The sequence below is a fragment of the Pristiophorus japonicus genome, chromosome 19 (genome assembly GCF_044704955.1).
Source record: "Pristiophorus japonicus isolate sPriJap1 chromosome 19, sPriJap1.hap1, whole genome shotgun sequence".
Classification (NCBI taxonomy): Eukaryota; Metazoa; Chordata; class Chondrichthyes; family Pristiophoridae; genus Pristiophorus; species Pristiophorus japonicus.
Genome location: NC_091995.1, coordinates 96,030,367 through 96,047,695, shown reverse-complemented (window position 1 = coordinate 96,047,695; position 17,329 = coordinate 96,030,367). Strand labels below are relative to the sequence as shown.

General features: G+C 45.9%; 1 protein-coding gene across 4 annotated transcripts in view; it reads left to right on the top strand.

The window, feature by feature from the left end:
* The window catches only part of LOC139230074 (trinucleotide repeat-containing gene 6B protein-like), a 173,362-nt gene that overhangs the window by 59,118 nt on the left and 96,915 nt on the right, over window positions 1-17,329 (top strand). Inside the window, exon 1 of one of the 4 annotated variants that reach the window (XM_070861871.1) lies at window positions 11,342-11,507. The exons of the other annotated variants lie outside the window; for them this stretch is intronic. Coding sequence (XP_070717972.1) covers window positions 11,503-11,507 — 5 coding nt within the window. The 5' untranslated portion in view covers window positions 11,342-11,502. Of the gene's footprint in view, window positions 1-11,341; window positions 11,508-17,329 lie in introns of those variants that run through there. 4 annotated transcript variants of the gene reach the window in all.

The following is a 17,329-nucleotide window of genomic DNA, read 5'->3' as shown; positions in this document are numbered from 1 at the left end:
GTCTCGTTGCACCTCCCCTTTTCCTAATCTGTCACCATTCAGATAATAGTCTGTCTCTCTGTTTTTACCACCAAAGTGGATAACCTCACATTTATCCACATTATACTTCATCTGCCACGCATTTGCCCACTCACCTAACCTATCCAAGTCACTCTGCAACCTCATAGCATCCTCCTCGCAGCTCACACTGCCACCCAACTTAGTGTCATCCGCAAATTTGGAGATACTACATTTAATCTCCTCGTCTAAATCATTAATGTACAATGTAAACAGCTGGGGCCCCAGCACAGAACCCTGCGGTACCCCACTAGTCACTGCCTGCCATTCTGAAAAGTACCCATTTACTCCTACTCTTTGCTTCCTGTCTGACAACCAGTTCTCAATCCACGTCAGCACACTACCCCCAATCCTATGTGCTCTAACTTTGCACATTAATCTCCTGTGTGGGACCTTGTCGAAAGCCTTCTGAAAGTCCAAATATACCACATCAACTGGTTCTCCTTTGTCCACTTTACTGGAAACATCCTCAAAAAATTCCAGAAGATTTGTCAAGCATAATTTCCCTTTCACAAATCCATGCTGACTTGGACCTATCATGTTACCATTTTCCAAATGCGCTGCTATGACATCCTTAATAATTGATTCCATCATTTTACCCACTACTGAGGTCAGGCTGACCGGTCTATAATTCCCTGCTCTCTCTCTCCCTCCTTTTTTAAAAAGTGGGGTTACTGATCCAGAGTCAATGGAATGTTGGAAAATGACTGTCAATGCATCCGCTATTTCCAAGGCCACCTCCTTAAGTACTCGGATGCAGTCCATCAGGCCATGGGGATTTATCGACCTTCAATCCCATCAATTTCCCCAACACAATTTCCCGACTAATAAAGATTTCCCTCAGTTCCTCCTCCTTACTAGACCCTCTGACCCCTTTTATATCCGGAAGATTGTTTGTGTCCTCCTCAGTGAATACCTAACCAAGGTACTTGTTCAATTGGTCTGCCATTTCTTTGTTCCCTGTTATGACTTCCCCTGATTCTGACTGCAGGGGACCTACGTTTATCTTTACTAACCTTTTTCTCTTTACATACCTATAGAAACTTTTGCAATCCGCCTTAATGTTCCCTGCAAGCTTCTTCTCGTACTCCATTTTCCCTGCCCTAATCAAACCCTTTGTCCTCCTCTGCTGAGTTCTAAATTTCTCCCAGTCCCCAGGTTCGCTGCTATTTCTGGCCAATTTGTATGCCACTTCCTTGGCTTTAATACGATCCCTGATTTCCCTAGATAACCACGGTTGAGCCACGGTTCATCCCAGGAATCAGTCTGGTGAACCTTTCTTGCACTCCCTCAAACCTCAAGAAGGATATACCTGCACTTGCCATAGAGGGAGTGCAACAAAGGTTCACCAGACATAATCTCAGAATAAGGGGCCGCCCATTTAAAACTGAGATGAGGAGGAAGTTCTTCTGAGGGTTGTAAATCTATGGAATTCTCTGCCCCAGAGAGTTGTGGAGACTGAGTCATTGAATATATTTAAGATGGAGATAAACCTATTTTTGAGCGTTAAGGGAGTAAAGGGTTATGTGGAGCGGGCAGGGAAGTGGAGCTGAGTCCATGATCAGATCAACCATGATCTTATTAAATGGCGGAGCAGGCTCGAGGGATCAAATGACCTACTCCTGCTCCTATTTCTTGTGTTCTTTTCTTGAGACCAAAGCTGTACACAATACTCCAGGTGCGGTCTTGCCAGGGCCCTATATAATTGCCATAGGATGTCTTTACTCGTGAACTCAAATCCTCTTGTACTAAAAGCCAACATAACATTTACTTTCTTAATAGCTCGCTGTACCTGCATGTTAACTTTCAGTGATTCGTGTACATGGACACCAGGTCCCTCTGAACACCAACATTTCTGAATCACTTACCATTTAAAAAAAATACTGTGCTTTAATATTTTTCCTACCAAAGTGGATAACCTCACATCTCTCCACATTACGGGCCCAAGTTTCCACACGATAAAAAACGGGCGCCCCTCCGAGCTGGGCGCCCGTTTTTCGCGCCTAAAACGGCACCGGAAAAAAAAAACTCGCAATTCTGGAGCGCCCTGCAGCTCCTTGTCTGCCTAGCGCGGCGCCCAGGGGGGGAGGAGCCTACACTCGCGCGATTTTGTAAGTGGGAGGGGGCGGGTACTATTTAAATTAGTTTTTTTCCTGCCGGCAACGCTGTGCGTGCGCGTTGGAGCTTTCGCGCACGCGCAGTGTGAAGGAAACATTGGCACTCGGCCATTTTTGTAGTTCTTTGTAGCTGTTTAATTTTTGAACATTTTAAAATAAAAGCACATTGCCATCAGCACTGAGGCTTCTTGCAGCCTTCTCACTGTCTTCCCCCCCCTCCCCCCCCCCTCCCCCCCCCCCCACGGGAACGAATGGGCGCCTCCTCCCCCCCACCCTCGCAGGAAAGAACGGGCGCCTCTTTCCCCCCCCCCCCCCGCGGGAAGAATGGGCGCCTCAGGCTGACTGCAGCATTCTCCGTGCCTGAAGCACTTTCACACAGGTAGGAAGATGGTTTATTTAATCTTTTCTTGCTTATAAATGTTTATTCAGGTTGGATTTATTTGTATAATATTTGTAGAAGTATAAATAAGGATTTATTGTAGTATTTAATGACTTCCCTCCACCCCCCCCCCCCCCCTCGTTCTGGACGCCTAATTTGTAACCTGCGCCTGATTTTTTAATGTGTAGAGCAGATTTTTTCAGTTCTACAAAAATCTTCACTTGCTCCATTCTACTTTAGTTTGGAGTACGTTTTCACTGTGGAAACTTTCAAATCAGGCGTCAGTGGCCGGACACGCCCCCTTTTGAAGAAAAAATTCTGTTCCAAAGTAGAACTGTTCTAACTCACTAGAACTGCAGAAAAAAAAATGTGGAGAATTGCGATTTCTAAGATAGTCCGTTCTCCACCAGTTGCTCCTAAAAATCAGGCACAAATCATGTGGAAACTTGGGCCCTATATTCCATTTTCTATTTGTCATTCATTTAGCCTGTCTATATCCCCTTGAAGCCTTCTCATAACTTACATTCCCACCTAGCTTTGTATCATCAATAAACTTTGATAATACATTTGGTCCCCTCATCCAAATCATTGATGTAGATTGTGAGCACAAAAAAACTAGGCTAACATTCCAGTACAGTACTGAGGGAGTGCTGCACTGTCGGAGGGGCAGTACTGAGGGAGCATCGCACTGTCGGAGGGCAGCACTGAGGGAGTGCCGCATTGTCGGAGGGGCAGCACTGAGGGAGTGCTGCACTGTCGGAGGGGCAGTACTGAGGGAGCATCGCACTGTCGGAGGGCAGCACTGAGGGAGTGCTGCACTGTCGGAGGGGGCCGTCTTTCAGATGAGATGTTAAACCGAGGCCCCATCTGCCCTCGGGTGGATGTAAAAGATCCCATGGAACTGTTAAAGAAGAGCAGGGGCGTTATCCCCGGTGTCCTGGGGCCAGTATTTATCCCTCAATCAACATCAGTAAAACAGATTATCTGGACTTTTGGGTCCTTGCTGTGCGTAAAATACATTACATAACATACTGTGACTACACTTCAGAATAAAACCTTGTTGGCTGTAAAGCGCTTTGGTGGTCATGAGAGGCTCTGTAGAAATGCATATATATATATATTTTTTAATTTTATATATATATATATATATATATATATATTATATATAATTGAGCATTGTGCTCATTACCAACTTCTGTCGGGCTGATCTCCCAAATCCAAGAACTTCTACAAGAGAGGTAGAGAAGAGAAACTTAAAAGAACAACCTGAGTAAATGGTGAGTGAGTTAGGAATTTGATTTTTGCAAGTATCACATCATGGAAATCGTTTAAGGGGAGTAGTGTTAATGGCTCAGTTTAAATGGTCACAATGCCAGCTCCATCCAGGCAGCCAGCAGCATGCAGCTAGCCTGCTTAAAGCTTTCCTGCATTCTTTCGAGCCATTGTTTCCAGTTGCAGGGAGGAGTTATGCTACAAAGAATATACTGGTGCAGCAGTAATAGTGTTTTCATGCCCACGTTTACTTCCTTTCATAACTGGGCTGCAGTGATTCCATCAGCATGAGATCATTCACAACGACAAACTTCCACTGAAAGACTGAAACTTAGGAGATCGGGAGATCTGAAGCTTAACTAAACTATTAGTTAAACAAAAAGAAATTGCCTGCCGTGCACTTGTAGTTTCATCTCCCACTCTTGATTCTGACCAACTGCTTTCTCTTGATGCATCCGCCTAAAAGCATAACTGTTTGTTTGAGTCTGATCCTGTAAACAGGAGTTTCTGTGGGCCGCCCAGTACATTGAATGGCCGACCAGAAAGCTGGAGTTCTTGGGCTGGGTGCCATTTCTTGTTGCTTTCCTCCGTTGAGCAAACTTCAGCTTGGCCGTGGTATCAAGGGCCACTGCTCAGCAGGGGAAAAGATACTCGGCATCTACTTCTCAGCCTGTTGTCTGGATCGTCCTGCTCCAGTGAAAGTTGCGCTGAGAGGGTAGTTCGACATTAGGAAGTAATTGAAAAGTAGAGCCAGAAGAAACTCTCAAACTGCCTTTACCAGCATGGGGAGCGATACAACCTCCACTTGGTCAGGAATAGAATGGAGTTGGGTACAAGGGCCAAGGAGATAATTCTGTTTTGCTTCCGTAATTATTGGCTGTTTAAACCGCTTTGTTGGCTATTGGAAACTGACACTAGAAGGTAGAGAGTACAGGGTAGATGCCCCAAGTCCTCGCCTGCTGCCAGTACATATTGGAGAATCGCGGCGTGTTCTTCAATGGGCAGTGCAGGCAAGGACACACGTATCCTTTTAAGTTTTGCATTCAAGGAGTGGAAGGAAGCAAGAGGGAAATAAAACCCCAACAAAAGTCGGTCAAGAACCGATCTAAGGAACCAACCACCTTTATACAGTACCTGCAGTCGGCAGTGGAGGGAAGCAATCAGCCAGTATTCTGGCTAACACTCTTTTCCCCCTCCACCTCCTCAGAGGTCCTGAGGCTAATTTAGCAAACTGTCGTGCTGCACTGCGCCAACTGGGCAGACACCAGGAGCCTCCTGGTCTCCCCGAGATGGTTATTCTTACACTGGCGTGCAGCAGCACATTTATAAGACATGATGTAGATGTGTTGCAATGATTATGAAATCGGGAATGGAGCTGAGCATCAGCCGAGTAGAGTGGGCTGCTGTCCTCATCGGAGGGAGCTTCGTGTGACTGGTTGCAAAACTGTTTAGCCACCTTTCAGTTTCACAGTAAAATGTGGCAATTGGTGTATACGTCTTTTACTACACGTCTACTGTAACTCAGCAACACGGATCGACTGTGCTGGAGCGTTGGAACCGTGGTAGTAAGTCTCAGACCAATGTGATGCTGGAGAGGTAATAAAACCGCTGCATTTCAGCAGTCACTGTGCTGTGGGTGGAGCCTACCTGTCGGACACTACACATGTGGAGAGTGGTGAATCGAGGGGATCAGTTTTGGTAATTGAATGAAAGCCGTGTTCACGGGTTGTTCTGGAGTGCGTGACATTGTCTGCTGGTCAGACCACAAAATGATACTGTAATATGGTTGTTTTAGTAATTGGCAAAGTTGATCGGGCATATTGTGTTCCGCTGAGAAAGGACTCTGATCCCAGGCAACACACATTTATGAGGATTTTGGCAGAGAGAAGTTAGATAAAACTTTTAGCTCGTTAATCTAGGGGAGGCCACAGAAGCAGATGATATACGTGGCTTCAAGAGGCAGATACATTTTTGGAGACAGACAGAGAGAGAGAGAGGGAGGATTAAGGGATATGGTGAAAAGGTGCGTAATTGGGGTATTCTAACAAAAAAGAACTGCCTAGTTTGGCCCTAATGGCCTTTTCCTGTTCCTAAAAATCAAAAAATTCTTCTATACTATAAGGTTGAAAGAGAACGGAACAGAACACCCTGTGTATTAGTGTAACATCTTCGAATTCTCGTTACCCTGAATTGTGCAACACTGGACAGATTGTTTTCTTGCCAATTTCTTCTGTATAGCGGAAGAGGCAAAAAAGCTGCAGAGCCTTTTCTGCATTCGTTTCACCAAGAAAAACAGCATTTTTCAAGGTTAACCAGTTGTGTACTGAAGGGGTGATGCTCAGCTTTGCAGTGGCATAATTCTTTTTGCTCAGCACTACACCATAATTCTGTGCAAATGTCCAGGCTTGTGACAGTGGACAGTGATACGCTGCCATTGCAACAATCATGAAACTCGACACCATCCAGGACAAAGCAGCCCGCTTGATCGACACGCTACCCACCACCTTCAACATTCACTCCCTTCACCACCGGCGCACCGTGGCTGCAGTGTGCACCATCTACAAGATGCACTGCAGCAACTCGCCAAGGCTTCTTCGGCAGCACCTCCCAAACCCACGACCTCTACCACCTAGAAGGACAAGGGCAGCAGGCGCATGGGAACACCACCACCTCCACGTTCCCCTCCCAGTCACACACCATCTCGACTTGGAAATATATCGGCCATTCCTTCATTGTCGCTGGGTCACAATCCTGGAACTCCCTCCCTAACAGCACTGTGGGAGCGCCTTCATCACACTGACTGCAGCGGTTCAAGAAGGCGGCTCACCACCACCTTCTCAAGGGGCAATTGGGGATGGGCAATAAATGCCGGCCTTGCCAGTGACGCCTACATCCGGTGAATAAATTACATTTTTAAAAATCTGAGCGTTGTTGTTAAATGAGCCAATTGATATTATAGACACATGCGTTGATGAGCAATTTTATTTTCTAAATGGCTATTTTTCTTAATTTCTCTCCTGAAGATGCTCACTCTTGCTGTATTTTGTGGTTTTCCAGACTTTGAAAATCTTACCATGTAATGTTCCCGTTAAGCTGCTCCACCGCACAGCAGTCTGGAGGTCCCGCGCAGGCTGCTTGCTGGCTTTATAATGGAAAAACTGTGCATGTGCGGAAATTTGAATGGGCCATGCAGCCCGTTAAAGGGGTCGCGCACCAAAGAAAAAAATTAGTGTGAACATTGCTACCATGGTGTCCGCTGTGTCTCAGTGGATAGCACTCGTCTGAGAGTCAGAAGGTTGTGGGTTCAAGTCCCACTCCAGGAACTTGATCACAAAAATCTAGGCCGACATTCGCAGTGCAGTGCTGAGGAAGTGCTGCACTGCCTTTTGGATGAGGCGTTAAACCCAGGCCCCGTCTGCTCTCTCAAGTGGACGTAAAAGATCCCTTAGCATTATTTCGAAGAACAGCAGGGGAGTTATCCCCGGTGTCCTGGGGCCGATATTTATCCTTCAACATAACAAAAACAGATTACCTGGTCATTATCACACTGCTGTTTGTGGGAGCTTGCTGTGCACAAATTGGCTGCCACGTTTCCCACATTACAATAGTGACTACACTCCAAAAGTAATTCATTGGCACTACATAAATACAAGGTGCTCTCGCTCGCTCGCTCTCCCTCCCTCCCTCCCCCATTTCCTTTCTTTTCCTTTATGTTGGAGTCCATTATTAAAGAAGCAGTAACAGGACATTTGGAAAAGCAAAATTCGGTCAGGCAGAGTCAGCATGGATATATGAAGGGGAAGTCATGTTTGACAAATTTTCTGGAGTTCTTTGAGGATGTAACGAGCAGGGTGGATAAAGGGGGAACTAGTGGATGTGGTGTATTTGAACTTCCAGAAAGCATTTGACAAGGTGCCACATAAAAGGTAACTGCACAAGATAAAAGTTCACAGGGTTGGGGGTAATATATTACCATGAATAGAAGATTGGCTAACTAACAGAAAACAGAGAGTCGGGATAAATGGTTCATTTTCTGGTTGGCAATCAGTAACTAGTGGGGTGCCGCAGGGATCAGTGCTGGGACCCCAACTATTTACAATCTATATTAATGACTTGGAAGAAGGGACTGAGTGTAACGTAGCCAAATTTGCTGACGATACAAAGATGGGAGGAAAAGCAATGTGTGAGGAAGACACACAAAATCTGCAAAAGGACATAGACAAGCTAAGTGAGTGGGCAAAAATTTGGCAGATGGAGTATAATGTTGGAAAGTGTGAAGTCATGCACTTTGGCAGAAAAAAAATAAAAGAGCAAGTTATTATTTAAACGGAGAAAGATTGCAAAGTGCCGCAGTACAGCAGGACCTGGGGGTACTTGTGCGTGAAACACAAAAGGATAGTATGCAGGTACAGCAAGTGATCAGGAAGGCCAATGGTATCTTGGCCTTTATTGCAAAGAAGATGGAGTATAAAAGCAGGGAAGTCTTGCTATAGCTATATAAGGTATTGGTGAGGCCACACCTAGAATACTGCGTGCTGGTTTCCATATTTACGAAAGGATATACTTGCTTTGGAGGCAGTTCAGAAAAGGTTCACTTGGTTGATTCCGGGGATGAGGGGGTTGACTTATGAGGAAAGGTTGAGTAGGTTGGACCTCTACTCATTGGAATGCAGAAGAATGAGAGGTGATCTTATCAAAATGTATAAGATTGTGGGGGCTTGACAAGGTGGATGCAGAGAGGATGTTTCCACTGATGGGGGAGACTAGAGGGCACGATCTTTAGAATAAGGGGCCGCCCATTTAAAACAGAGATGAGGAGAAATTTCTTCTGAGGGTTGTTAATCTGTGGAATTTTCTGCCTCAGAGCTGTGGCAGCTGGGACATTGAATAAATTTAAGACAGAAATAGACAGTTTCTTAACCGATAAGAGGTTATGGGGAGTGGGCAGGGAAGTGGAGCGGAGTCCATGATCAGATCAGCCATGATGGTCATTAAATGGTGGAGCAGGCTCGAGGGGCCTTATGGCCTACTCCTGCTCCTATTTCTTATGTTCTTATGTTCCTTTTTTCTATTCTTTTCTTTCTATCTATGCCTAGCCCAGGGGCATAGAGGCAAATTGCAAAACCCCTACTGAGATCCGTGAACTGGGTGTGCAGCAGAAATTGAAAGTGGGACCATGTGGGCCATGTGGCTCAGCACAAAGCTGACCATGCTTTCATCAATTAGGCTGGAGCAGGAGCTAATAATGAGCCCACTGAGGATTTGAGAAACCTTCGGTCTTTCAATCTCAATCGCAGAAAGCGTACGTGGTGTAGATTGAAGTTGTTTTTACATTGTGTTAAGACTGTACCCATGGAATCAGTTCACTGCTGGTTTTGCAGCCAGCTGTGCGACACCTGGGTATCTGTCGCAGTGACGGGGGTCTTATCACCATGTGAAAACAGCTTCACTCTCTCTCTCTTCTCCATGCTTGTAAATATACACAGTAGATTTATCACCTTTTACCAAGTCCAAAACCAGGCTGGCGAAAGGTAGGAGCAGGTTTGCTTTGTGCTGATCAAAATTAATTGTCTGCCTTAATAATTAATGCCATGAGTAAGTGCAAGAAATGGCTTTCATTTTGGAAAGTAGCCTGTGTCCAGTGTGCATTTCAGAAAATGTCTGTACTGTGCGATTTAAAACTGGGTCAGTCGTGCACATAGTGGGTACCCGGCATGGACAGGATGATATTCAGACTAACGGTGGCTTGAGATGTGCAGACCAATTACGTGGCTTTAATCGTTTTTGGAATTTTGGGTGAGTGAGGTACGCACGTAACTACAGTTCTGACTGACTGACGATGCTGCCAAGGGTACGTTAGCATAGTGGTTATGATACTGGCCTAGTAATCCAGACCCTGGACTAATGATCTGGAGACACAAATTCAAATCCCACCATGACAGCTGCGGAATTTAAATTCAGTTAATTAATTAAATAAATAAATAGATCTGGTTTTTAAAAAAGCTAGTATCAGTAATGGTGACCATGAAACTACCGGATTGTCATAAAAACCCATCTGGTTCACTGATGGCCTGTAGGGAAGGAAATCTGCCGCTCTTACCCGGTCTGGCCGATATGTGGTTCAAGAAGGCGGCTCACCACCACCACCTTGATGGGCAACATTCCGCAAGCTGCTAATTAAAAAAAAAATTCTTCCGGGCCTCTTCAATCTTCGTCCATCCCCTCCGTCTGAACGATTCTCCGCCTTCAAAACTCGCCCTGCTCCCCGTCCTAAGTCTCGTGTGAGTATCCTCCGACTGTGCTTGTTTGGGGGAGAGGGTTACAATTTTTTGTTTATTTAAAAAAATATATCAATGAGACCTGCTCTGCATTTTCTGTTTCTTTGAAAGCATTTTCATAGCAAAGTATTAAGTCACATTCAAAATTGAAGAGCTATCCCGATTTCAGGTTCTTAAAGATTCTGTGTCTGGTTGCATGAATGATGGTGAAATGAGGTGAAACTTTTAATTTTAAGACTCGAAAGAAGAAATATAATGGCGTGGGTTCAGCATTTCATTGGGCCCCAATTGTTTACACACATTTGCACCCATTTTAAGTTTGTTTGTATTCCACCGGGTTTGGGAGGGTACTTGGGTGTAACTTAATATCGATAAAATGGGCAGAGCTCAGGGTGTAACATCCGGATTGTGCCCAAGGAGGAAACGCCAGGTCTTAATCTACAAGAAAGATTTATGAATGACATTGGTAGGAGGTTTTGAGGGGACATTTCTTTCACCCAGAGGGCGGTGGTGGTCTGGAACTCACGGCCTGAAAGGGTGGTAGAGGCAGAAACCCTCACCACATTTAAAAAGCATCTGGATGTGCACCTGCAGAGCTACGGACTGAGAGCTGGAAAGTGGGATTAGGGTAGGTGTGTCTCTGTCGGCTGGCGCGGATACGATGGGCCGAATGGCTTCCTCCTGTGCTGTAAATTTCTATGATTCTCCGATTAGGGGAGGCTTTTCCACCCCTGTTGGAATGTCGGAGGTAGGGGCAGCGACACTGGGGTCCCCAGGAAACCCCTGGAAAGACAGTGGATTATTGTGACCGAAACAATAAAACCGCTGATGCCGGTAATTCGCTCCTTGCATTGACCACACAATGGGGAAAGTTCAGCTGTGTGTGTGTGTGTGTGTGGCACTGCAGGCCGCGAGAGAGAAAGCAAAGAGGGAGGGTAAGAGCGGTGCTGCCCATCCGGGGCACCCAGTGGCAAAGCTGGCACTTGCAGCCAAGGCAGGGGAAGAGTTAATGAGGTTGCCAAGTTGCAGAGCCGCTCTGGTTGCTGTGCGCAGAGAGATTAACCTTACAGGGTCCTGCTGCATGTTAGAACATGCTAGCTACCAACCGGAGAGCCTGTGCTCCCAGGGAAGGCGGAGCCCAGTCCAACCGAGTCCTTCCCCCCCTCTCTGATTGACGGCACAATAGTTCACATGACAGCCTCTCTCTGAAGGTCACAAATAAAAGCTTCCTACAGAATCTGGCTCCTAAGTTCCTGCCGAAATGGCCGCCACAGTCTCAACTGGCTTTTGAACGATTTTTTTTGAGAATCAGAATTTTTTTTTTGCTTTTTAATTTTCACCTTTTTTTGTTTTTGCCTCGAATGCCTCAACTCGCTGGATCCTTGCACTGCTGCACTTTATGAGGTTTGTGGTCGATTCCTGTTTTTCTGTGGGCTGGGTTTATTTTTTAAATTCCCCCCCCAATCCCCAAAGAACACTGTTTAGTCTGTCTTTGCTGCAAACAGCCACAGGGTTGGAACCTGGGGCCTGGTTTCAAAAAGGCCACAGCCATTTTATGGAGACAGGGTGGGAGGGGAGATAAAGATGGTGGCTTTAAACTTTAAATATGCGATCCCTTTTTTTGCAAAAAAAAGTCAACAAGGTTGCAGGATTTTGCACACACAAACCCCCCAGCAAATGAGCGATTTTAGCAAGTGCTGGCTGCACCAAGTCCATTGCAAAGCAGTTTGTACCCGAGTGTGGGTTTGACTTTAATTAAATGGTGAGACAGCAAAAGGAGGATTGTTCCCGCACCGGTCATTTTGGCTACAGAGAGAGGTTCTTGTCTTCTATCTTTGATGGGTAAGGACCCAATGGGTGGGTTTCATCTGTAAACTGCCGATCAACCGGTTCAACTTATTTATAGCAGTGTGGGGAAGCCGAGCTGCCTGTAATTGCGAGGGAGTGTTTGTTGGAAATCGGCGTGGCAAAGCTGTTAGCCAGAATGCTTCTGATTTTACATGGAGTTGATTTTGCGCTGTTGCATTTGCTGTTTGTGTCGAGGAGGGGAGGGGGAGCAGTCCTCCTACAGTTTTTCGAATTTTTGTGTTGCAAGCTGGTTGGCCAAGATACCGGGTGCAGGAACTGCTTGCATGTTCCATCGGCTGCCCAGCTAGAGTTGTGAGTGCGGTCGGTAAACTCTTAATTATTTTTTTGGGGGGTGCACAAGGAATATTAAGTTTTCACCGGTGGAGTTTATCTTCCTCCTCGCTGCTGCGCCACAAGGCGTCCCTCCTAAGTATTGTGTGCTCGATTGGTTTTCTGGGTCCTGGCATATCGATGGTGATAGCGTCATTTTTTGTGTGGCTGCTGTATGTTCTGCTTTTGCTTACCGTCCAGGATTGGGGCGGGGGTTGTGCTGTTAGTGTGGCCTGATGGCTAGAAGCAGTTGTCTTGCAATCGAGAGGTCATGGGTTCAAGTATGAGGGTCGACCAGGCACTTTAATCGGCCCGCCCTTTCGTCTCTTTAGCCAGTAGTTGGTTGGGGATGGTTGCAATAATGGAGAAAGTGATCTGGGGAGCAGGGGTGGGGATGGGGGGAGGTGAGATATGGGGTGGGGAGGAAGAAGTGACCCCATTTGCAGGGCCTCTGCTTTACAAGTATGGCATTGGCTGGGCGATTGGAATTTGTCATCTTTGGAGCAATGTTCATTAATCCTGTCTTGTAGCATTGGGCAGAATGTTTTTTTGAAGGAATGAGAGAATAGTTTTGCAGTGCTGTTGTGCAAGGGATCGGAGAGAGTGAGGATGAAGGGGGATTAATTCCAGACTAGACATTTTAAGAATCCCAATATTCGGAATCAATACCTAGTGCAGGACCCCAACAGAAGTGAAAGATGACTCGGTTTGTTCACAAATGCTCAGCTTTGTTATTGGTATCAGCACACTGTATATAAAATGGAATACTGTGCAAAGTATTTTTCAGGCGGAATCCCGTGTGATGGATGTAGAATGTTTTTGAGGGGTTGGGGGGGGGGGGTGGGTGCAGTGACTCTGGTTGAAGGATGTTTATAGGAAATGCTTGATCCAAGTCAGGGTTATGTACTTCACCTTTTACAGGGCACGTGTGGAGTCCTGAATTCACAGCGTGAGTTTCTAATTGTGGGTTGCTCGTTCCTGGAAACAAAACCAGGGACCCTCAACTCGGATACTGTGGGTTTGAACCCTGACTGAGACCCATGCTTTTTTATTTTGGTGGCCATGGTTAAGGAAGCACTGCACCCCCAAAGCTAATCGGACCTGCACTCTGATCTCTGAATCGCAATGTGTTGGAGCTGATTTCTCCTTTGTAAAGGGGCGACAGTCTTGATGTGGCTGTTGTGCACCAGTGCCGATTTTCATGTGCCTTGTTGCCCTTCTCTAAGCTGAATCCACGCCCTAGGCCACAGGTTACCTGGCCTACACTACCTGATCCTCATTGCTGCCACCGTGATTTTTGTGAATGTAGGGAGAGCAAATGCATCTGTGCATAGTGAGAAAAGGGGGCTGGAAACCACACTGCTGTGGAGGGGGCCTGCTAAAACTGTCTCTGAAGCCAAGCCTGTTCCGCTAACGCTGGATTAAGTGGCAGAGCCCTAGCGGAGCTATGGGGTAACGAGGCCAGTAGAGCACTCCAGCCCAAGATTGAGGGGCAGGGAATAGATGACCAGCTTCACTTGGTGTTATTGGCTCACGTTGTGAGGTGTCCTTGGCACACACCAACCTGCCCTTTGGGCTGAAGGAGAAAATGTAACATCGGGAAGCAGTTCCGAGAAGCTAAAAGGCTAGGCAAGGGAGTGATTGGCCTTTGATCTGTTTCGTGCTTTATACAGCTGCACATCTGTAAGGCATTCGGTTTTTAAAAGATCTGGTGGGTTTGAGTTTGAGCATTTGCAACCTGGACTGAGCTGCCTTGAGCAAAAGAATACTTTTGTATGAAAACACTCATCAGTGTTGTGTGATCACAGCAGAAATTAATAACAGGCTGGAGTTTATTGCTCTGCAATTTTTCTGACGGGAATATACATGTATAGGTGCGGTGTGTTAACTGCAGATTGGTGTCGTAGGTTAGCACATTGCTTGCACCTCTGGGACCTGTGCGTGAATTTAGCCCAGACAGAAGAGATGGAAGGCTCATCCTCATTTTGTTGATGATGAGGGATGCGAGTGAGGAGAGTGTGGCCAGTCTTGAGCCAGTTCCTTGTGGGTGTGGGCCCACAGCATCAAACTACTCTGAAATTCGCACAGGTGGGCAGCTTTGCTGTAATGCTGTAGGAGATGAAAGTGAAACAGTGGGTTGAGGATGCTTGTGAAGTTCGGGGGGCAGGTTAAGATCATCAGAAAAGAATAAGGGAGCTGATGCGTCGACTGGGTGCAGAAGGAGAACATTATCCTTTCCTCAGCTGGCCAGCATTGCCTAGATGGCCATAAAATTTTTAAATTATTTTAATGTGTTATAAAGATATATAATCAATTGATATGTGACCTGATAAAGGATTGTGTAGGGTTGTGCCAAATGATAATTTGTGAATCTAAAATTCCAGCAATATATTACACAAAATGATGTGAACATAAGAAATAGGAGCAGGAGTCGGCCATTTGGCCCCTCGAGCCTGCTCCGCCATTCAATAAAATCATGGCGGATCTGATCTTGGCCTCAACTCCACTTCCCTGCCTGCTCCCCATAACCTTTGACTCCCTTATCATTCAAAAATCTGTATCTCCACCGTAAATATATTCAATGACCTAGCCTCTACAGCTCTCTGGGGCAGAGAATTCCAAAGATTCATGAACCTCTTGAGAGAAGAAATTCCTCCTCATCTCCGTCTTATTCTGTAACAATGCCCCCTAGCTCTAGATTCTCCCACAAGGGGAAACAGCCTCTGCATCTACCCTGTCAAGCCTCCTCAGAACCTTAGAGAAAAGCTTGTCATTTTTATAATATTCCCTTCTTGCCAAATGGAGACTCTCTCTGCCCCAGTTTAGTCACGCTGTGGTTTGCAGCTTGTGCAGACCTAGCTAAATGGTCGATACCCACCCAGCTGATCACCATTATCCAGCTTTCTAGACACCTACAGCATTACCACCTATATTGGTAGACATTCGCGTAGTTTTGTGTAAGGACAGTGCTCGTATCACTCGCACACAACTGCTTTGATGGGCAGAAAGGTGCAGTAACTCAACTGGGTTGCACGTTAACAATTTCCCACCTCACAAAGTTTTCTCTTTAAGGTGGTGACTTGATTTGAGGAGTGTTACCGTACTTTTCCTGAGTCGTTACTCGTCATGTGTGAGCTGAGGCAGTGTGCCGACGGTTTATTATACCACGGCGGGCAGCACAGCTGAGCCCAGGCCTGCAGTCCTGCAGTGCCCAGAGATGTGCACTTAATCACCAGATAGTGAGCAGTAGCAGGAATCGTGGCTTGTTTCTCTCCCTGCCCCTTGCCAGGGAATACTGAGGCTGATTCTAGCTCTGGCAAGGCTTAGTGGTCAAAGCTGTAACCACACCAGCAGTGACTCACCAAGCCATTGAGAGAGTCATTACAGCTATGGTCATCTCTGCCTCTTCATAGAATCATACAGCACAGGAGGAGACCATTCGGCCCATCGTACCTGTGCTGGCTCTTAGAGAGAACTATCCAATTAGTCCCATTCCCCTTTCTTTCCCAATAACCCTTCCAAGTATTCATCCAGTTGCCTTTTGAAAGTTATTATTGAATCTGCTCCCTTTCAGGCAGCACATTCCAAATCATCATAACTTTCTGCATTTATATATTTAAAAAAACATTCTTATCTCCCCTTCATTTTTTGTTGCTTCTGGCCTTCTGCGGCTCAGCCCACCTTGGGTCCAGTGCATTTACTTTTGTACAAAAGTGCTCCTCCAGGTGAATTGCAACTTCCAAATAAAGAACTATTCTGGCACTGCAGCCGGCCATTACTGACTGCCTCAATTGAATCTCTTTCAGTGGTGTTCAGTTACCAAAAATGATGATCCTTAGTTTGGAGTCCAGGAAGTTAACCTCACCCGAGATTATCCCTCCTTGACTGTTGTACATCAGCAGACACAATGGGACCACAATTGTGTGAATGAAAGTTCATTGTAACGGCCTTTGTGATAAAACTGATTATCGGCCAACAAAGGCACAGGAGCAAGTGATTCCCCATTTATAATTGCGTTCTATTATCTTTCTTGAAGCATGGTTTTAAGAGTAGTGTAGTTTTGATTAGTTCCCTATTGCGTATTGCACCTTAGGCTCCCTTGCTGCAGCAGGTACAACAGTATCACTGCGCAAGTCCCCTCACCCCCGGCCCCTCGTCACAGGAAGCAACTTTTTAAAAAGCAGTGCTTTTTATACCTTTTTGTATATAGAACACTTGTCCTTACTTTGTGTTAATCTTTGAAGCTCATTTAATTAACATTTATTGTATTGCAAGTTGACTCTGTAGCAGAAAAGTTGGTGACTGAACAACTTGGAGTTGTGTTCTGGAGTTGAGAAGTCACAGTAGTGTGTGGATTGTAAACAGCAACAGCACAGTTTCGGCGATGGCTGTCCTGCTGAAAGGTCAGCTGGGAACACCCAATCACATGCCTTGGTCCAGGATTCTCAGTGAGAGCATAGACCTTGATCTACCATTTGAGTACCTTGCTCTCTTTTATCAATGATTTTCTGAATCTCTCGCTCCTCCTTCACGCACTGTTTTTCCTCTGTCCTCGCTGTGTTGAAATCGAGACGGTTCACACTGGATTGTATTCTCATTCTTATGATCTAAAAACTGTGGCACTCTTTGCTTTCCCCCTGCAATCTCTACAGGCTTTAAAATCCAGGCCTTGTAGCCTCGACCTCACTTTCTCTTTACTATTTCCAGCGTCCGTGATTTGTCAAAGAAAAAGTCTTATCAGCTGAGCATTTAATTTGTAATTGATTCTCAGTCGTCCATCAGCTGAATTATTTTGCAAATCCTGAAATTGAAGCAATTCGAAGCGGTGAAATGGCTGTGTCTGCCCAACTGAAACGGGCAGCATTTCCTTCATGGACCGACGGTTCTGTCTGCTGCGTGTCCTCCGAGACAGGTGAAATATGGAGACAGAACCACTGGCACTCGTTTAAATCCATGCTGTGGAAAGGTACTGAGGATAATTGATGCCGCAAGTGTGTCACACGCACAGTACTGGGGGTGTACAGTCAGTATTGAACCCCCAATCCCCT